At 34.9% G+C, this 23,229-nt stretch overlaps 1 protein-coding gene and 1 long non-coding RNA gene across 5 annotated transcripts in view; both read right to left on the bottom strand.

Moving 5' to 3' along the window:
* The window catches only part of LOC143258208 (uncharacterized), a 309,532-nt gene that overhangs the window by 153,405 nt on the left and 132,898 nt on the right, over window positions 1-23,229 (bottom strand). The window lies entirely within an intron of this gene.
* On the bottom strand, window positions 788-22,235 carry LOC143257074 (fatty-acid amide hydrolase 2-A-like). Of its 4 annotated transcripts, none has more exons than XM_076515259.1 (4): window positions 22,113-22,235; window positions 17,514-17,714; window positions 9,168-9,387; window positions 788-927 (listed from the first exon to the last, which is right to left on the bottom strand). In XM_076515259.1, the coding sequence occupies exons 2-4, from the start codon at window positions 17,706-17,708 to the stop codon at window positions 812-814; spliced, it is 531 nt and encodes a 176-aa protein (XP_076371374.1). In that variant the 5' UTR covers window positions 17,709-17,714; window positions 22,113-22,235; the 3' UTR covers window positions 788-811. The 4 variants fall into 4 exon arrangements, with proteins under 4 accessions (XP_076371374.1, XP_076371370.1, XP_076371373.1 ...); XM_076515255.1 differs by lacking the exon at window positions 22,113-22,235 and adding an exon at window positions 21,256-21,396; XM_076515258.1 differs by lacking the exon at window positions 22,113-22,235 and adding an exon at window positions 18,385-18,480.

Here is a 23,229-nt window from a genome sequence, read left to right as displayed (position 1 = left end):
AAAGTGTCAGGCACCAACTATTTGGTACCTGACACTTTGCATCTGCTGGCTAGCAGAGACAGCAATTGAATCTTGGTAGTGTCAGTTTGTGTTTTAGTGAATACTCCTGAAGGAACTGTAAAGTTAATCATTGACTGTCTAATTAATTAAAAACCATTTATCTCTTCTGTGCTGAGAGAAATGCATCACACACACAATTGCTTGAAATACTCAATGCTATAGAAAATAAACTTACTGTTGTTGTATTAATGTGCACAACTATTGTGCACCTGAAAATCTTCCCACAGATCTCAGTGTTATGGTATTAAACAACTTCTAATGCATATAATACATAATATAAAGAATACTGATATGCATTAATCTTGGAATTTGATTTAAGTTGCATTTGAACTTACAGTCCTCAAACAGAACAAAACCTGTAATGAAGATGAAATTTACTATAATTCTGAATTTTCTATGTATATCTATTCAAAATAAGGTAAGCTTTTAGTAAAATGTACAAGTCTATTGTAATGTAAGAAATCAGATGTGTTACAAAAGTATTTATACTCAAAGGTATGGATTAACTGGAAACATCAGCCTGATTTGGCCTCTTACAAATTGTAATATAGTGATGTTCATGTGAAGAATAAATACTTTTGTCCACCAAACAATTTACACACTGCATTTGCCCAGGTTCCATAAACTACTCATGAGATGCTAAAAAACTGTTTTTACCACTGCTTCCTCCTACTGTCCGAGATGTATCATAAGGGTTCCTGGTTCGTCCATACAGATTATTGTTCGACTCCCACCACATGCACAACTCGCTTCACGCTACTAATGGCAATTGGAATGGCTCCAGCTTTCCGTAATAATGCAACCACTTCTGCATCCTCCTCGCTTTGACCCCTTTCCTAGACACTAATCCAGCACTCAATACTAACCCTAAAGTACAAAGAAAAACAATGAGGTGTTATAAATAATATTAAGTACCTAGAGCTTTCACATATCAAAGAGAAAAAAAAAATTCCTCAAGATGAAAAATGGCTTAGAACAATATTGATTGACTGATTTAGAGTTTTATGGCACAAAGCAGCTGGGCTATCTGCACCAAATGTCCGTAAAAGGTAAAAATACATTAAATGTAGTAAAATACATGAAAGGAAATAAAGGTAAAACAAAACAAAAGTATAAAACCAATGTTGACACCTAGTCTACAATGTTAAGAGAGAAAGCAGAGTAAGAAAAGTTGTAAAGGATTTTCTCTAGCAAAATGGTAATGATCACAACCCGCCAGGAAGACTAACAGGTAAGTACAAGAACCACCGTCAGTCATCTGAAGTTGGTCTTTCCAGGGTTATGTTGTCCTAACAGCCATTATCAAAAGTTAAATAAGAAAAGTGTTAAAAGACAAAAAGCAAAATCGTAATAAAAAATTAGCCAAATGTCCTGTAAAAAGGCAAAAGTAAAGTAAATGTAGTAAAATTCGTAAAAGGAAACAAAGGTGAAAACAAAACAGCAATTAAAAACAGAAAATGGCATAAAGCCAATGCTGACATCCAGTCTACAAAGTTGTAAAGGGCTTCCTCTAGCAGAATTGTAATGATCATAACCCGCCAGGAAGACTAACAGGTAAGTACAAGAACTACCGCCAGTCACCTAAAGTTAGTCTTTCCAGTCCTGGTTCCGGGTTATGTGTCATTATGGCCAGTACCAAAAAGTAAAGTAATAAGTGTTAAAAGACAGGCAGCAAAATTGTAATAACAACTCACCAGGACGACTAACGGGTAGTTTAAACAGCAGCGTTAGTCACCTGAAGTTGGCCTTTCCAGTCCTGGTGTCGAGTTATTTAATGTTCTGGCCATTTTACAATGTCAAAGTAGAGAGATTGAGACTCCGAAAAGGGAACCACAATTAAAAAGGTGTAATGAATAAATATCAAACACTTAAATGAGGTTAAAAAAGATTAATGGCCCTTAAAAAACTAAAAACTTTATCAAGGTGGACAGCGTCACCATCACCAATAACACTGTCCAATGTTACAGGCAAACCCTGGGACAGAACATGTTTAAAATAGTGCCGTTATTGAGAGTCGTAACAATGGCAAGAAAGTAAAATGTGGCTTACGGTGATTTAAGTGTCACACAAACTATACACTGGTGCATCAGTTCCAGATAAAAGAAAATGATGAGTTAAAAAACTGTGACTAATGCGTAGTCTAGTTAGTACAACTTTCTCCTTCCGAGCTTTATGGAAGCTAGACGGCCAAAGCCCAATATAGGGTTTTATTTGGAAAAGCTTGTTGTCTCGTTGCTCACTCCAAGTGGATTACCAGCTGGCATGGAGCCGAGCCTTAAATACAGGACCATAGTCCATGTACGGAATAGGCACAGTGGTGATAGCGTCGGAGCAGATAGATTTAGCTGCCGTGTCTGCAAGCTCATTCCCGCGAATACCAACGTGGCCTTGTATCCAGAAAAACTGGATAGAAGTAGATGTTAATGAGAAATGGGCCAGTCGGTTTTGAATATCAGCGAGAACAGGTGTGAGTCAACGTGAAGTGATTCCAAGGCCAGTAGAGAACTAAGGAGTCAGTATAAATAGTGCAGTCGGAATCCTGCTCAGCTTCAATATGATCCAGGGCAAGAGATATGGCGCACAGTTCAGCAGTGAACACAGAAGCTGTAGAGGGGATTCTGCACACAACCACCGAACTGCAACAAACCATGGCAGAGCCCACAGAATTACCTGATTTGGAACCATCCGTATAAAATGGAAAGATGTTCAGCAAATAAACGACGGTACATCCAATCGGGAGTATCTGCCTTTTCAGATAACTTAAAGAAAAGTCACATTTGGGGCTGTAATAAGCTATGGGGAATGAGCTGACCGGTGGATTCTGCAATGTCATCCAATTGCACCTGGATGCGAAGGCCAAAAGGAGCAATGGCAGATTGTCTGTTCTGAAAAAGTATGGCCCACCGAGGAAGGAAAACACAACCCCAGGTGGGATGCATTGGTAAGGAACAAGTTCCAAAGAATATAGTAAAGACAGCTGCAAACGGCGAAGGTGCAAAGAAGGTTCATAAGATTCTAGATATAAGCCCTGAACAGGGAGGTGCAGAAAGCTCCAGTGCAGAGTCGAAATCCTTGATGATGAATGGGGTCCAGCATTGATCCATAGTCATGTTTTGATCGAATATGAGCATGATATATCTTTAACATAGAACATCGATCCACTCCCAAACTGGCGGTAGAGAGGACATGGAGGATGTTCAGTGCTTTTGTGCATTTGACCCGTAGCTGCTTTAAGTGTGGTATAAAGGTCAGCTTATGGTCAAAGATAAGCCCCAAGAACTTGGTCTCAGGGACCACTGGCAGCAAAACTTCATCGATACGGTGTTCAGGATCAGGGTGATTACACTGTTGGCAGCAAAAGTGCATGCAAATGGTTGTAGAGAGAGAAAAATTAAAACCATTTGCTGTAGTCCACTTCAGTAAATAATTGAGGACAGTTTGTAGTTGCTGCTCAATATATCTCATGTTCAACGACTGACACGAGATGTGAAAGTCGCTGACATAGAGCCCATTCGCAACAGTGAGAGAAAGTTGTTCACTGATGGCATTTATCTTTATACTTAAAAGTGTGACACTCAAAACACAGCCCTCAGGGACCCCAAGTTCCTGTACAAAAGAACAGGAAAGTGTCAAACCCACACGAACTTGGAATCTCCTGTCCATTAAAAATTTTTTAATAAACATGTGTAAATAGCCACGTAACCCATATATTTGGAGGTCTTGCAAAATGCCATACCTCCATGTTGTGGCATAAGCCTTCACAATGTCAAAGAATATTGATACAAGATGTTGGTATTTGAGAAAGGCTTCTCTGATTGATGTTTCAAATTAAAATGGGTGGTCCATGGTGGAGTGCTGTCGCCGGAACCCACACTGGGTGGGCGAGAGGAGGTTGTTTGATTCGAGGAACTAAACAAGTGGAGCATTAACCATCCTCTCAAGGTCTTACAGAGACAGCTCATCAAAGCCAATAGTGCCACCCCTCCATGTACTCGTCCATCACACAGCCTGTCATTTCTGAACAGAGAAAACAGTTGAATGGTGACAGTATCAGCAGGTTTTAGAAATGTAAAGAAAGACATACAGGATGGTAGGAAGCAATCAGTGTTTTGATATCATCCAGATTATAACGTAAACCTCGACAGTTCCATTGTATCAAGGTGGCCATTTTTAATCACAGGTAGGCAAAGTGGCTGGAGAACCCTTCTGTTTACGACCACGCCTTTATTCCTTACTGTCTCTATTCGAGGAGGTCTATCGACCTCCATAAATCCTGCCCTGGGTCGATTGGGTAGATCTTTGTTGTTGGAAGGGGATTTCAGTGACTGAGGGAGCGAACGAATAATTGTTTTGCATCTTGGGGTGGGAAAAAGATGTGTCAGAAGAAATGCCTGTATGTGAAACCGAAGGATGTGGATCTTGAGATTTTTTGGAATGTATGGGAGGAACAGAGATGGATGTAGAAGTCGATTCATCAACCTTTTTAACCATGGAGGTCAAAAGGCTTTTCATTTGTTTTGAAAACAATTCTCTTGGAGGCACAGAGATCTGTCTGCACTCCTACTGTAGTTGTGGAACAAAGTGCAGCAGCATATGTCCGAGATGGAGTAGCGACAGCAATTTCCAAGCCTCAGGATAACTAATGTTATGAGTAGTTTTCAAACGCTGCACCTTTTTTTCCTCCAACCATTTTGGGCAAGAACAAAAGTAGGAAGGGTGGAAACCATTGTAATTGACACAATGTGGTTCCGTGTCACACTCATAGGGATCATGGTCCTTGCCACCACAACGAGCACATGTCAGGGAACCACGACATGACGTCTTTGAGTGGCTGAACCTCTGACATTGGGAATGTATGGCCATACCCTGCAAATTAGATACCCTGCTTTGGTGGTGGCAGGTGCACGTGGTGATGTAAATGTCAAAGCGAGGATATCTGTCGGCAAGGTAACTCCATCTTTGCAAGTGGAGATGTGCCTCACTGCAGAAACTCCTTGAGTGGAGAGAGCAGCGAGAATCTCTGACTCGGGGACGTTCTTCAAATCCCTCTCAACAATAACTCCTTATAATGAATTCAAGGTAGCATGTGGGGTAACCTGAATAGGTATATCCCCAATTGCCTTTGAATTCAAGAGAAGTTCACTGTGTTGAGATGTGGATGTTTCAACCAATGTCTTCAGATCAAAGCTTTACTGACTTTGGAGAACCAACAAGACCCTCTAGTCCATTCTGAATAAAAAAGGGGGACATTTGCCCTAAAGGTTTTTCTGAAAGAGAATGTAATATAAGAAAATGAGGTACGTGTGTTACAGATGTTGAAGATTGCTGCTCAGTCTTCAAGACGTGGTCGTTTACCTATTGACTGTTTTTTCACTATTTTATTTAAATTTTTATTAGGAGGATCCAATAGGAAAAAAGGAAAATTTCGGTACCCACTGACCCCACCCACCATGGAGCCCTACGAAGGGACGTACTACAATGTCATGCAAGGACACTGCAGCAATGCCAGGGTTTCATAAGCACTATAGCCAAACACCAGCATCAGACACAATGCCCACAACACCCGTTGAGAACTTCCAACACTGGTACTAGGTCGAATCTAGCCCAAGTGGATCATCCAACTGACTCAAAGGGGGCCACCCAAAGGCTGCCCATCTACAGGAATTCAAGGCCAAAGTTGTGTGTTAGAGTTGGACCCCTCAACCACCAGGATCCTCTCCTCCCCTTCACAGGTCGCCATGCACGGCAAACACGTGGGTGGATGTTTAGATCCCAGAGGAGGTAAACTGAAAGAACAGAATTTTCCCTGGGAGGTCCCCTCACCACGTACAGGAATCCACACCAAGGGGTAGAACAATATAAAACATTCACCTTCCATGGAAATCTATCTTCTATTAATCTGACAAGTCTGATTTAGAAATGTAAATGCTCATCACACCAGTCCTGATAGCAGACAATCACTTACAGTTACTACCACTACATTTCAGAAGTAGTTCTTGTTGGTATACAAGTTATTCCAATGTTTGTAGTTAACAAAATGTTGGACTTTTGAGAAATTTTTCAGGAATTTTCAGAAAAGACTTAAAAAAGCCCATCAAGTGTTTTTTCAAGAAACAACATTGTTGTGAACTTACACACGCATGTTTTTTGCAGTATTTTTTGAAAGAGTGAACTGTAAATATAAGAAAATATTAATACCAACATCTAGACTGTTTCCACGAATACAATAAATACATTAATGTTGGAAATATGTAAAAAATGCAACAGTGAAACATCAAGACACATGGTTTATTGAAGTAGAGAAAAAACCAAAAGTTTCTTCCAGGAGTTCAAGGGAACTATGTGCAATGTGAAACAGTAAAGATGTATGACACATTTAAAGGCAGACCAATGACAAAATTATAGTTAGTGGCTAGTTTATAAATTCTCATTAAATTTATTTCTTTGCATAGAATAAATAAACCTCAGTTATCACATTACTTTTAAGTTCTAACCCAATACATGTACTGTATGTAAATATGAAGTGACACAGTGAACCTATGTCAGTTCAAGCACACACAGATTTTGCCATTAGGGAAATTTAAAGAACATGATTTGTTAGACTACATAAAACATAATTGTATTTTTCCAAATACTTCTCCTTAACACACAGTACACTTTCCAAGGATTTATCTGGCTTTTCTGGAAGTCAAATATCAAGGCCCAATTTATTGAATGTTTGCACAGTATTACTATACACACTTTTGGACTGCTTTATACATTAAAATATGAATATTTGGTAAATGAAGTTTTTAAAACAAATTAATACAGGTAATACTTGCATAATTTTATCTTGATAAATAATATTTCTGGTCCAGCGTAGCCAGGTGATTAAGGCACTCGACTCGTAATCCGAGGGTCGAGGGTTCTAACCCCCGTCACAACAAACATGCTTGCCCTTTCAGCCATGGGGGTGTTATAAAGTTATGATCAATCCCACTATTTGTTGGTAAAAGAGCAGCCCAAGAGTTGGCAGTGGGTGGTGATGACTAGCTGCCTTCCCTCTAGTCTTACACTGCTAAATGAAGGATGGATACCACAGATAGCCCTTGTACAGGTTTGCACAAAATTCAAAAATAAACAAAAAATTATTTCTGGCCAACCTGTTTCTTCATTACAAAGTCACTATTGGTGGCAGAGAATCAGTAAATAGGAAAATTACAAAGCTCAGATAATGCAATGCCTCAAGGTGTTTTGTAGCATTTATACAAACTGACCCATGACTCTTTTACACTGAGACATATTATGGAAATATAAGTTAAAATAATTATATTTCCTTGACAATGGTCAAACAACTAGGGAAACAGCATTATGGACAACAGGGAAACATTTTGTTCCTGAGTAAAATGTTAATTATACGACCACTCCTTTATGCTTCTTGAAATTGTTATTCCCACAATTTAAACTCATAGAAGGCTAACAGCTTCTGTTATTTCACTTGAAAGCTTATTCCATGAATAAATCATCCCATTAGAAAAGTGAAACCATCTAACTACCACCTTGTCCTCTGTTATCTCCTGTATGATGTTATAAACTCCAACAGGATAACTTCTTGTCTCTATTTTCTCATGAATAAATATAGTAACAGTACTTATTCTATTGGTTCCCTCCTCTATACTAAAAACCCCTTACATATAACCATTTTTCTTCACCACATCTCCTCTAGCCAGAGAATACAAGCCAATAACTTACCCATTTTCTTAACCTTGTAATAAGCTACCTAAATATTTTAGTTGTCTTTGTGACTAGTTTACTTAAAGGCTGTTTGTGCCTTCATCCCTCACTGGGAATATACCCCAAAGGTTAGAAAATAAAGTCCTATCCTATCCCCACAAGATAACCCTTTCACCCCTGTATTACAGCAACCTTCTTCTGAATCCCTTCCAATATGTCAATACCCTTTCGTAAATAAGAAGACCAAAACTATACACAATAATTCAAGTGAACCTTAACTAGTAATTCCTTTTAAGGAAAATTTACCTTTTCTTCAGTCTCACTGCAATGTGACTGAAGAAGGATCCTGGAATAGTGAAATACCTCAGGATAATGAGGTAATGCTTCATTTCTAGTAGCACAGATCATATAATTTTAGCATGCATTTATAAACCTAATTATTAAAATAAAATTTATTTCTTAATACACATCATCAACTTGATCTCACTTAGAATATTCTACATAGTTGTGAGTTCATTATTTAAGAAAGGCTACTGATTAATAACAACAATAAGGAAAGATTAACAAAGTACTACTACTACAATGTTGATTCTGGTGGATGTTGACTAACTGGAAATGACTACTAGTATAATATTGAGGAATGGAAGAGTTATCTTATGGGAGATTAGTTACAAAATATTAACTTGTTTTCTTTAGAGAACAGATCAGATGATTATGTTATTGAGCTTTACAAAATAATCAACAGGACTGATAGGATAAAGGCACATTGATTTCTGTGTTGAATTCTGAAAAGTATAGGGTGAGAGAATCTAAATTTAAGATAATACAGCTAGACAGTCTCCAGTTGTTGAAAAAAGATATTTTGCTATCAGGACAATTAACAAAATAAATCAATCTTTAATAACTGGAGACTATCTATCTGTATTATCTTCAATTTATGTTCTTTAGCTTTAGAATAATTTGCTATTAGCACTAGTAAAGGGTGACATATAATATTTTGAGGTGGCATCAACAATTTCTTAAAATAAAATGATGGCTTTAACGTTTTTCCCTTTTGTCTTTAGGGGTTAGATGATCTTACCTATATTGTATGTTAGATGTATATGTACTTGTATAGGTAAAGTCACTCTGACTTAACTAATAAATAAATATGGTAATGAACACAGACATTTTTTTTTACATTTGATTTACAACTTTTTTGTAGGGTTTGTTTTACCAAATGTTGTTACCACTACTCTGAAACACATTCTAGGAAATATACTGCAAAGGCTATATTTTTCTTTCATACATACATACATACTTATGAACAAACACGCACAAACATTTGCAAGTCACTTTCGCACACATAAACACCCATATATCGCATTAACATTTTCATCTTTCAGAATACATACCCTTCACTGACACTGAATCTTTTGTAGTGAAAGGAATTCCGAGAAAAGGAGTTTCTTTAGCAATTTCTTCTGTTGTTTTAACACCAGACTGGATGAAATTATCCACTTGCCTTGCATCTTCAATAGCTTCGCCAAATCTTTCACTGACAACAGGATTCAAGATAGGCTGAATATCCTTGATTCTGCTTATGAAGGCACTGACAACATCAACACACTGTACCTAGAAGAGTATTCATTATAATCAACAGCTGTAGTTTAACAAGAAAAAAATTTTAAACATACAACTAAAACAAAAACTGTTTGTCTATGATATAACCATATCTCTTTCATTTTAATTTGCTATATGTTTTGCTTGTCATTTCCAATTATTTTACATGGAACTGCTAAAAGCACTATTAAAAGATATTTTCCACTTACAATAAAAAAGCAAAAAAGAACATGTCTTAAATGTTCAAAAGATGTGTGTATCCTAACTACATTTGTTTATTTAAATGAATTACATGAAAAAATGTAAACATGCATATAAGAGTGAACTAAGACATAGAAAAAGAAATACATTTAAGACATCACTTCTTACATAAGAGCCAATTAGTGTCCTACTTTCAGATGTGTTGGAAGCTACTTGAGAGCCATTTGTACTAGCTGCCCCTAACTTAGAACTAATAGACTAGTTGCCTCTTTCCCTCTAGTCTATCATTATTAAATTGGGACCATCTGTATTAGCTGTCCCTAATTTAGTAGCAAGACTAGAGAGAAGGCAATCAGTTGATGCAATCCACTTTCAACTCTTTGGCTACTCTTTTACAAATGAATACTTTTCCCAGGAGTTGAAAAAGTAAGAATGTTTGACGATGGGGAAATCAAACCAGTAGTCTGCAGATTGAGAGCCAAGCTTTGAAACCTCTAAGCCATGGCAGGCCTGTATTAGAAAATGCTCATATGTTCTGAAAAAACACTAAAGTTAGTTAATAACACAAGGATGTATCACTCACACTGCTTAAAGTGTAAAGATCATGAAAAACAAATTTAAGTTATATTTATTAGTCTTATTTCTCTTTCAGGTGGTGGTGGTGGTGGTGGTAATGGGGATATTGCAATTGGGTCCATATGTGTGCAGGTCAGTCTGTGTGTTTCTGCATGTATATCTCAAAAAGCAAATAGACCAGTGTACAAGAAAATTTTACACAATGAGAAGTTAGTGTGGGACAGTCCTCCCAAAATTTCAACTATATTCAAATCCAGATTTCTACCAATTTTTTAAAGGGTAAGGTTACAACTCTCCATCACAGTACAAAAAAAATATTTGGATCTGATAAGGATTTTCTGAGTTTTTAATAGGTGAAATTTCACGTTATCCAATAAAAAAAAGCAGGCAATCTGGAAATGAGAAGGCAGAGCAAGGGTACGTTATCACTCCAAGTGCTCGTTTTGTTGCAAAATGTGAATCCTTTGAACTATTGAACATAAAGTTTAATGATATTTAGCTTATTATTAACATAAAACATTCTGTCTGCATCTCTAGCAAAGTAACATTTGATACAAATTTATAAAAGGAGAAAAGGAACAGAGATAATCTACTGATCTTGTATCCAACCATTTTGGTAGTATTTTAATACTATAGATTATGCGGATGTGTAAATAAATATGTAATAAATTTCCTATTCAGCTGTTTACTCCTAACAGTGTATTTTCTTCTAATTCTGACACTTATCATGGAGTTTCCTCTTTAATAAACTGTTTCTTCTTATAAAACCAAAATATATTTTTATATGGGTATTTCCTAGTCCTTATTAGTTCACCATATAGTAATTTAATTAAGTGTTTAAATAATATTGATTAATTCCACATAATTTATCAGGTCATCCCATAAGTAATGTCTGAAAATTTAATAGAGAAAATGCATCATCATTTCTGTCTTTGTAGAAGGCTTTAATGACTAAAATATGTAATATGACGTGTATAAAAATGTTCAGACAAATAAAAGAAACTAATCCAACTCCACTTTTTCAAATCGTTAGTCAAGTAAATCTTTATGAAAATGGAAGTGTCCGAGGATCACATTAGGCATATAACGCTTTATTAGTTAGAAAAAAAAAATCAATAGTGCAGCAAAAACTACACGAAATATTCAAGGTGTTTATGGTGCAGAGTCTCTCAATGAAAGAAAATGTCAAAAGTAGTTTCAGAGGTTCAGATAAGGTGACTACACCTTAAGTGAAATGCCACATTAAGATCATCCTGTTGAGTTTAATGATGACTTGTTACTGGCTGCACTTGATGAAGATTGTGCTGTGATATTTGAACTAGCACAGAAGATTAATTCAACCCATTCAACAGTTCAGTCATCTGCAACAGCTTGGAAAGGTGTCAAAACTTGGAAAATGGGTCCCCCCCATGATTTGACACTGACCAACCTTAGAGCAAGAATGGACATTTCCACTTCCCTGCACCCTCGTGAACATAACTCATCTTTTTTGGACAGGTTAGTGAATGAAGACAAAAAATGGATATTTTATAAAAATGTCAAGCACCACAGAAAATGGTTCAGTGCAAGTGAACTGGCTAAAGCACAGCCCAAAATAGCCCACCACCCGAGGAAAGTCTTAAGCGTTTGGTGTGATTCTGTTGGCATGATCCACTTTGAGTTGCTGCCACTCAATGTAATAATTACTTTAGACTTCTACTGTTAACATTTAGAGCACTTGAATGTTGCACTGAAAGAAAGGAGGCCTACTTTGATCAATCACAAAGGTGTTGTGTTACACCAGGATAATGCACGGCCCCTTACAGCAATGATCACATCTGCAAAGATTGAAGAGCCAGACTGGGAAAAACTTCCACATCCTCCTTATTCTCCAGATCTTGCCCCCACCTGATTATCATCTTTTCCAAAGTTTGCAAAACTATCTTGATGAAAAAGAGCTTGGAACACATGAAGATGTCAAAACTACCCTCTCTACATTCTTTTCCTCCAAACCCCAATAATTTTATACAAGTGGCATTCAGAAGCTTGTGAATCTTTGAGAGGGAGTAATTAATAACAATGGAACATACATTATTGATTAAAGAACATTAAAAGCATTTGATATCCTTTCTCTTTTTCTGAACCTATAATCAGACATTGCTGAATGGATGATCTGATATTTCCTGACGTTACATGTCGCAAATGTTTCTTTCAATTTTACTTTTAGTGAAAATGAAATATGTAATACACCAAATTCTAACAGTTGGTCGCTATAAAACATCAAATAAATTAAGTGCAGTACCATTCACACATCATGTACCACCATTATAAGAGGCCTAACTATGTTTCTTTAATTTGCCGACTCCAGATGAGCTGATAAGTTTCAAACAAGCAAAACTGCAGTCGACAACAGGGTAAGGCCAATCAAGAAATGTGTTTGACCTCTAAGTCACAGATTCATTGTTTTCCAATATTACCTTGGGTGAAATGAAACTTGTAACATACACATACAGAATCATAAAAAAAAAATTTCTGTAAGTTAAAATATTAATACATATCCCTGGCAGTTACCTGTCTCCCTAAAGGACTGTTGGCATCGGTTTTACTATAGTTTCACAATTAATTCATTTAAGACAGTCAAAAAAAATTATGTAATTTAGTGCAAACTTATCAGAAAGAAACTGCTACATAATACAAATGTAATTACTGTTGAACTACTCATTCCTGAATTAAGTCTTAATGAATAAGGATGAAACATACAGAAAGAGGAAGAATCTTAGTTACTGGTTTATTCCCATTTATAGTATTCAACATTTAAGTTTTAATGTTCATATATCATACAACAGTTGGGTGGTAAAGAAGCCTGATGCTAGAAGTATACTGGGTAGTGAAGTTAAACTAGTTCTGGCAAAAAGGCCGACAATATTGAAATAAGAAACCTGTTCTGCTGAATTATAAAAATTGCATTACATAAATTCCACAATATAATTTCTTTTTTTTTTTTGTTGTTGTTGTTATCTATAATTCCTTAAATTATAACCTGGCAATGAATGGCCCAAGATGAGTAAAGCAGGCCACAACTAATCCTGGGCACCAGTTAATGAACAGCTAAAAATTTCTTTGTAATGCCTAATATTTTATCCCATTTTATTCATGCATAGAGCTGTGCTAAATAGAACTGAAATCTAGAACAGTTCTGGACTCTTGGAGGTCTAAAACTGTTTTGACATTGAATTCTAAATTGAACTCTGTTTCTAGGATTTTAATGGTGGATTCAACAACTCATGTTTTTCTTCTCGAATGATGTGCTGTGGTTGCTCAACATGTTACTAATTTCACACCATTGTGTTTTTCTTTTTTCTCTCAATTCAACAAATTAGTGTGCATGATTAAACTAATACAGGACCAAAGACAGTTAGTTCAGGCAATAATATCAAGTTGTTGATATCATGCAATTGTTAGCATGCACTCATTCATGTAAAAATAAATATACACTGGTATCAAAATTATATGCACTGGTCTGGAAAAAACAAAAGCAGAATCACAAACAGAAATAGCAGATAATCAAGACACTTGTGTATCTCACTACTTGGTTATTGTTTAATCTAAATAAAATTTTAATATATTAAATTCCTCATTTTAAATTATATTCTTTTTATTGTCTAATCACATTATCATGAGAAACATAAACCTAATCACAAGTGCTAAGCATCAGTTTGTCATGCTCTATACAAATTCAACTCTACTTTTTCTCTTAATACACTCTTTTTATTGCCTGTTCTTGATGTAGTTTAATTTAATCACTAACATAGGCATAAACATCTCCTAAATTTTGGCACTTTTCCTGCTATAGACACAGAAGTGTATTCATAGTCTACCAACACTTGTGGAAAATATGTCAATGGTTAGCACAAACCTATGCTTGGAAATTATTAGGAAAAATTAATTGATAAAATAATGAAGTTAACACTTATATGAAGGGAATAAAAAAAATAAAGCATAAATGAGCAACACCACAACACAACATGAAAACGTATCTGTAGTTAATGACACTTCATGCAGCACAGAAACAATGGAAGACAAGTTGAATGAAATCTTTATGAAATCTCAATGTGTATTTTGTGTTTTGGTATACTATGTTTTATTTAATGATCATGCAAAGTTTAACAAACTACAAATATGTTGTATTCCTGTATAACAGTTAAAATTAAGAGAAGTGAGACTAGGCTCGAACCAGCTGACTAAGGATTTAAACACACACCAGATCCTGCACACAGAAACCCTGGATATCATGTAAAACCTGAACCTTTGCAACCAAAATTAATATCCAAGTAACAGTTTCTGAAAAACATGCAAATTATTTTCTAAAAATGTAATGACAATTATTTGAAGAAAATTTCAGAAAACAGAAAAAAAAAAAAACTGCAGATAATCAAAGCAATGGTAATTGAGAGAAAAGTGTAATTCTCAGAACCCACAAGTGAAAGCAAAGAAGCATATGCTATAACATATCGACCATGCTACATCTGTTATATATAATGTTGACGTGAGCTATCACCAATACCAGGTCTCATCATGCTGCAGGCATGAAATATATCCTCAGTTTCATGAACAATGAATATTATGGCATGTTAAAAATCCAAAAGTGGAAAACATTGATACAAACAGGCATAAAAGCCATTTAGCTATGATTAAGGTGAAAAAAGAAAAAAATGTGCACTATATTATATACATTTTAGCAAAAATTAATACATTTTGATAAAGTTGAGTGAACAAGATCACAAGGAAGGACTGCATTAAAAACTGCAAATTCAAACCTCTGACTAGTTATATTAGTTTGTTATAACTTAGAAACAAGCCAAAACAAAAAATGCTGCACTAATTGAAAAAATCTGAGGGTACAAACTATAATTTGGAATTATAAAAATGTGCCCTAAGTTTTGGAGGTGACTAAAGTAGGACCCACATTGTGGTAGGGATGCACCATCTAACAGTCTTAACATCTATTCACCAGTCTCACATAAAGAAATAGAAGAGTAGCAGTAGAAATTGAAATTAGGAGAGTTAGATGTAGATGCTCAAACTCATAACTTCCCACATCTATATTACCATTTGCTGTCTGGAAACAATTAAGGTGACTACTTTCGAAGAAAGTAACAAAAAAAAAATTTCAAGTGAAAATAATGGGTGGTGGTTGGGAGCTATACTAGTTTGTTTAGTTTACTGGATAGGATGATTTACACTACTATAATTTGTCTTCTGTGCTATCAGTTAGTGCTTTTCCACCATATTAGGGGCTGGAATGCTGACTTCAAGGAGGTACGTTTTCAACTTACTTACTCCCAAATAAAATGCGTTTAAAAATGGTTAGGTTGAATATTTAATTTTGTTCTGAAGTCTTTGAAGTTTGGATCTTCTGTTACTAATCATTTTATCACTCTCCAATATTTAAGGTTACCACTATTTCACACTACTCGAAATCCTAACTGCTGATACTCTGGGGCAGATAAATAATTCTCAGTTAAGGCAAGCCAATTTAATTCATGCAACCTTTATAGCATTTTATTCTATGCATAAATTTGCCCTTTCTTATGGGGAAAAAACCATGGTTAGACAAAACATTAAATGATTCAGGTCAGGCAGACCCTTTAATAGTAATGTACACATTGTATTGTCTAATGTTAGGTGTTTATATCTATTTAGCTGTATACACAAGGAATGCTGTGTTCAGAAAAATGTAGTGTAAAAGGATTTAGAGGAAAGCTACTTCAACAATGACTCTCAACTGCTTTTGCTTGTAGATACAGCAATGTTTTTTTTCTAATCTTGTAAGACAACAACAGAACCTACACTTTATGCTGACACTTATATTCCATAATTATGTATCCCTCCCACGTGCCACCTGAAGAAAGCCTACTGAATATAAACTTAGAACCAATACACTACACTAATTCCAGGGATGAAAAGATCATTACGGGAATAGTTTACAAGCTTGAAATGTATTTTACCTTGAGACAAAAGAAAGGCAAGAGGTAATTATTTCTGAAGTTTGTAAGAGTATGTGGTAACTTACAAAAGCCCTCAACTCACTTTTGCTATATTCTGAAGACATGAAAGTTTTATTCTTCCATTAGGATGACTAGAATTTGGAATGAGATGCCATGCATAATATTTGAAGTCTGCATTTTACAATAGTTAAAGAGGGGAACTGACATTTTTCTAACAACAAAGGCTGGATTTAAATGATTGCTTTTATTAAAGGTGTATGTATAGGAACAGCCTTCTAGCATCAAATGCTTTGTATTTCAATAAATTTCATAACTTACATAACATAAAGGTAAATATAACCTCAATTTAAAGCAGTCAAAAGCTGTATTAAAAGCGCTTTCATATTAGTGAGTGCATACAGAAAAGAACAAGTATGATCAAGATGATACCCAAGCCAACCAATCAGAGCATCAAAACTAAACCTATACTTTTCATATACTGAATCAATGTTTTTCTAACAGATGTCAAAAACCAGTAACAGCATCCAACATATCAGATAAACTAAACTACAAATTTGTGACTTCAACTATTAATGGATTTGACCTTTCACACTTCTTAATTGCAGTAGTCAAATATACCTCACACAGATTCAAGACCCTATAAGTTTTAAACAACAGAACTTGAATGAAGCCATTTTCAGTCCTCCTTCTGAAATTCAGCAAATTACTGTAATGATTTTTCTTTTTTTTGCAACTAACTTATTTTGGATTTATTAAAAGTATATAATCTTTCAGAAAAAGTGTTGTAAAGATACAGGAATACCAGAAAATTATGGAAAAATGTGTAAAAAGAACAAAAAAGAAGAAACTTAAAGCACACAATGAGAAAATAAAAGCATTGTACAATAATTATTCAGCCCAGCATGGCCAGGTGGTTAAGACACTCAACTTTTAATCTGCTGGTTGTGGGTTCGGATCCCTGTGACACACCAGACATGCTCACTCTTTCATCCATAGGAGCATTATAACATAATGTTCAATCCCACTATTCATTAGTAGAAAAGTAGCCAAAGAATTGGTAGTGGGTAGTGACAACAAGTTGCCTTCCCTCTAATCTTACACTGCTAAATTAAGAATGGCTAACTCAGATATTCCTTGCAGAGCTTTGTGCAAAATTCAAAACAAACAATGACCATTCGGTTTTGGTAACAAAACCATGTTGCTACGGCACTACTGTCAACTATTAAAACTTGTGAGAAACTGAGGAAAACTTGTGGGGTCTTGACTGGTGTTATGAGGCTAACCCTATTAAGTATACATGTATGAAAAAATCTTGTTCATAAATTCACGTTAAATTTCAAGCAGAAACTCAATTTGTGGTCTCTGAAACATTACCTGCCTTGTTCTTATTTTCAGTGCTAAGGATGTTGCTGTTTCTAGAAGTAACTTATTTCTTATAGGAGGAATAGGGTGCTTTTTCTCTCGTAGTAAGACACCAAATAAGATCCATACAGCTAAGTCTATCAACTGTCGCAGAAACCTGAAGAAACAGTCCTTCAAATGCGTTGATAAGATACCAAATTCCACCATTATGTCCTGAAGATCATGGAAGATTAATTAACATAATAAAAATAAAAACTAATTTGTTAGTCTTTTGAACATCACATCATTACGCTTTGTTCAATGAAAATGAAAATCACATTGTGTCGTTTAGATAAATGAAGCATTGATAAAACGTAAAACTTATCTTAATGCTTTAGTCTAACTTATTTTTTAGGACCGTTATGTAAAGCTAGGCCTATGCTTATTAACACTTATAATTTTCATAACACAATCCAATAACTTATATTCTAAGGTATTTTACATTCCCAGAATTCAACCTAAAAATAAACGAGTTTCAATGCATTTCTACATAGTTTTTATGGTAAATTCAGTTCTTTGTGTTTTAATTATTAGTAAACAACCCAAAAAAGAACTTTGATTATCAATGTATTTATTACCTGCTAACTGGATATACACCGTTCAGAATTTGCACGTGATTTATTAACTCGTATGAACGACTCTGCCTGGGTTCTTCGGTTAAAAATATTAAAATACGAATAAGGGGACCAATAAATTATAGAATTAAAAAAAGTTTACATTTTTAATAACATGCCAGTTAAACAAATTATATGTAATAGTGCTCATAGAAGCTTTGTTTTTCTCAAATGATACAAAACGAGTTTGCCATATATAAAAGCTGAAAAATAATATGTGACCAACATACCTAGGCTGTTCAGAGATCCGCGCCTCCTCAGGCCCTCCCTGATTGGATATCACTAGCCAAACTAAGGATGAATAGCTACTTATCTCTGTTTTCTAAGTGTTAGAGACACTGGGCTTACGCTTTACAAATAGGTTTGCATAAGGTTTAGATATATGCGATATAATACCATACAATAGATAGTTGTCATACATGGAATACTATTTGCGCATCCCGTTTGATATAAAGTTGTTTTTTTGCGCATAGCCCCCCCCCCCTCGTACACACACACACACACAGGCTTTATAGATGATTAAATCGCTGACCTGTATCGGGTTAAAGTAGCTATGCACAAACAGATAAAGCTAATGTCTATGTAGTGTAACCAATTTACCGTTATACATTTATTTTAATACCTATTATCGCTTATTCTCAAAATTTATACAAGATTCTTGAGAGTAAGAATCAACAATATTTGTTTTACAAAAACGCGCTAAAACGTTGTTGAAATTTCTACAAAACTGCGTGATTCGTGTAAAAACTGGCTAGTCGAGAAGCAGAAGATTATTATTAAACAGCTTCAGTTAGTGTGCTTTCGGCCACGGAAGCTGTACTTGTGATTCACGCCTATTAATAGAAAAACTACAAAAAATGAACCAGAAACGTTTATAGATTTCGAGCATTACAAACCATTCAACTTCGGTGAATTACCTCGGACGTTAAATATCTCCATTGCAAAAAGTCATCTCGTAAGGGTGCGAGGTCAAACAAAAACCAAGCTAGCTAGCGTAAGAGAAGTGTGGCAATAAACTCAGAATTGATTTGCTCGTCGTGAATCTGGATCGTCGATAACATATTCAGTTATACACCAGATAACAAACTCAGCATTAGTTGTAAAACTCTTGTATATAGACCAGCATATGCAATAACCATTAGTAAAAGCCGTTACCATAATATATTTTTTTTCTATACTAAATATATATTTGTGTGAGAGAAAATTGTGTGTATCAATCTTGCTGGCAAATACCACAAAGTTGATACGTATTAACAATCAATTAACTTCTAAATTCAAATTCCCCGCTATTTGAAATCTTAATACTTAATATAGGTAACATTAAATCAGGGACTCGTTCGACATAAATTATAATACGTAACATTATAAACTGGGGTTCATGTCCGAGATCTCAATCAGAGACAAAATTAAAATTGTAGTTCAATTTAGATTTATCAGTGCCAACAAGATTTGATCATGTCTAATTATCAAGGTTTTTTTAGAATCACCTTACCTCGAACAACTAAAAATATATAACAATAGGGAATTTCTTGAAATTGCCAAAATCTTAGAATTAGAGGCTAAAAAATCAGTGAGAAAAAATGAACTAAAAAGTATTGTTGAAATATTAGTCAATGGTGAGTTGTGTGAGGAAGCATTAGGGGAACACTAGTGTCTTCACTAACCAACCAGAGTTGAGTGATAAAGATAAGTTAGAAATCCAATTAAAACTCAAACAAGCCTGCATTGAAACCCAGAAAGAGAAAGCCTATATCAAAGTTGTAAAATAGAAAGAACAAGACTATATCGAAACCGAGAAAGAAATGGAAATTAGACTTAACTTCGATCGACCTTGGTAAAAAGACAACTTTGAACTCAATACATATATTAAGGTTCCACCATTTAACAAAATGGAAGATAAATATTTCCAACATTTTGAAAAAGTTGCTCAAACCATGGAAAATAGCCTACCGAAAAATGGTAATTATTATTACAGTGTTTTGACTGGTAAGGCGCAAGAAGCTGATGCTGCTCTCTCTCTCTCTCTCTCTAGAAGACTGCACCAATTATTATAAGGTTAAAGCAGCTATCCTAAGAGCGTACACGTTAATCCTGTAAACTTGTCGCCAAAAGTTTCGAGGTTATCGCAAGCAAGAAAAGCAAACTTATATGAAATTCGTTTACGAAAACGAAGTATATTTTGATCGATGGTGTAATTCTATGCATGTTGGTAACAGTTTCGACAGACTAAGGCAATTATGTTTAATTCAGGAATCTAAACACTTTACAAGTGATGACTTCAAAACTTACTTGAATGAAAAAAAAAGCTGAAACAGTACAGGAAGCAGCTGCCCTTTCTGATGATTACATTTTGACACATAAAACTTCTTTTCATAAAAAGAAATTCTGACCATTTCGACAAAAACCTGTATTTATTGAATTCACTAAAATTCAAGATTGTTCTAAAAATCTAGTTGTTTTATGTTCGACTGTTTGGGTTTGAAAAAGAAAAAGAGGCAGCACCTAGTGCGTTTGTGTCCACGTGGTTTCACCAGATCACTCGATGTTGTTGGTTTGGCCATTGATAAAAATGCTGATGCAGTAAGAGAGGAATTCAGACATTTTATGACTGTTGATTCTGCGTCTTTGATAAATGACATTGCTAATCCCATACCCATACGTATTTTACGTGATTCTGTGACGGTTCAATCATTATTGTTAAAGGGTATGTCGCCTTTAAATTCGAGTTCTGCCACTGGTGACTCTTATTACTCGGGGTATTGAGGGTGGCTTTGTTAATGTTCCTCTTCATATCAAATGCTGGCTCTTGACGCTTCTGGTAGTAAACTGTTTCTTCATTCTTTAAATATTTTAAAAAATAATTTCGTACATAAATACTTTTATCTAAATTTTAGGAAAAAACAAACACGGAAGTTATGATCCTATACAAGTCAAGGTTAGATAGATATTGAACAATTCAGTGCTACGTATATAAGAAAACAAAAAATCAGATTTTTATTTCGTAAAAATATTAAATAAAAATACCTTTTATCCAAAATTTCTAACATATGTATATATAGTCAAATACTTATCTACAGAATTATAATTTATACTTTTCTCACCGTTTAAACAAAATTATCGATTGTTCGCCAGACGTTGTTCTACGTAGTTATGAGCTACACAGAGCCTAAAAGAATTTTACACGAAGAATCAGCCGTATAACACACACCACCTCCCTCAAGCACAAAGTTCTTTCCAGGATAAAACTTTGGATTTAAAACACTTGAATGTGAAGATTAGATAACAGACGAGTTCATCAAGATTTTACTTCCCTTCCCCCCTTTTGTGATATTTATGAGAGCATTAGGGTCATACAAGAAAGATCAACTACGTTAAGTACAAAAACGAGTAATCAACTTCAAAATTTGACTCCGCCAATCATCAAGAATATCCGCGTAAATACATATCATTTTAAGCTTAAAATATATATATTTTCTCTCTAATTTTTAGTGCGTATTGTACTAAACCTTGTCTAGTTCGAGAAACTACAACTTTATACAGTTGGGGTTAGACCTAAACGCAATTAACATGAGCGCGGGGATCTTAGTTGTCAGTGATGGCGAGAAAACCAACTTGTAGAGAAAAATATATCTTTTGTTTTATTCGTACGGTCGAAAATTGTAAGTAATGAAACGACAGAGCTCGTGCATCGCAGTTGTTCGGCCTAACTTCATTACACCATGGTGTTAAAATATAATTCACTTTTTTTTCCTTTTTACACACCCGAGTAAAGAGTAATCCACACACGTTTTTCACACCCTTACTTTATTTCTAGAAGGACAGGTTGTCTTTCATAAGCTTATGACAAATTATATATCTAATGCACGCACACATAGATAGATACGTAATTCACTGCATAAAACTAGGTAAGTGTTGGTAAAACAAAACAAGAAATATTATAAGAAAAAAATTCATTTACCTCATTGGGGTGGAAGGTTCACAGGTCAAAATATTTTCTGTTCTTGTAATTTGCTATTATATTTGTTTGTAGCGTTCTTCAAAACAAGTATTTTGAAACAGTCAAGGGCATGATTGTGCAAATTGAAGTGGTTTGACCTTCAACATTTTGGTTTTATCTCGTTCAACTACTACTACACCTAATTACCTACATAGTATTATATAAACTAACACTGTTGCCTAAAGCTTCAGGTGCCGAGAAAACATTAAAAAGTGATAGCAAATAGTACTTCGCTGGTAGTGTGTAACATGAGAATTGATCCTAGTCTATCATTTCAGAATTAGAAACAGCTAGTACAGATAGCATTAGCGGCTGTAGCGAAATCTAACAAAACAAAGAAACGATAATAAACTTTATTATAGAAAATAACATCGATTACAAAATTACATCTTATTTTAGAAATTTCCTTAAACTTGTAAAAGTTTATTTAATTGCATAATTCTATACCAATGTATGAATTGTCAAATTACTCAGTATATAATTTTCAACAAGGTTGAAGATAATATATTTATATCCATTTTAAATATAAAATAAACGTTGAGAGAATGCACTTTTTAAATATAGATGGCGGGTTATAAAAAAATGTTTAACATAAACACCTTTAACGTTCTCTTTATTAATTTCTTCCTTCAACGTCTACATTTTACAAGCTTTTTCGGAAATTACGAATTACAGAATCAGGAATAAATATTGTTTTTTTTTCATATGAACCAAAACATTTTAGTTTCTCAAGTAAAGTGTTTTTGTTTGCCGTTAAATGACAATAGTACACAATAGACTGGTATTTTTCGTATCTGTTTCTTTTGCCACATATTCAACGAAACCATTTCTCATTGTAAAAACTCAAAAATGGCTGACATATTTATGCCATATTCTCGTAACTTCGCACCAAGCTACAAAAAGGGCTATTCACAAATGGCCATTCCTAAATTTTGGACCCACACATCGGATGCGAGCGCTGTTTAACACTACCCACCGTCAGTTCTCGAACTACACTTATCTGACTTAATAATAATAATATTCAACTGTCATTATTATAGCGCAACTTAAATTGTTGAACACGTTTTTGCAGCAACAG

This window comes from Tachypleus tridentatus, chromosome 7 (genome assembly GCF_004210375.1).
Source record: "Tachypleus tridentatus isolate NWPU-2018 chromosome 7, ASM421037v1, whole genome shotgun sequence".
In the NCBI taxonomy this organism is placed as follows: domain Eukaryota; kingdom Metazoa; phylum Arthropoda; class Merostomata; order Xiphosura; family Limulidae; genus Tachypleus; species Tachypleus tridentatus.
The sequence above is the reverse complement of the archived record's forward strand: the minus strand, read 5'-3'. Positions and strand labels throughout refer to the sequence as shown.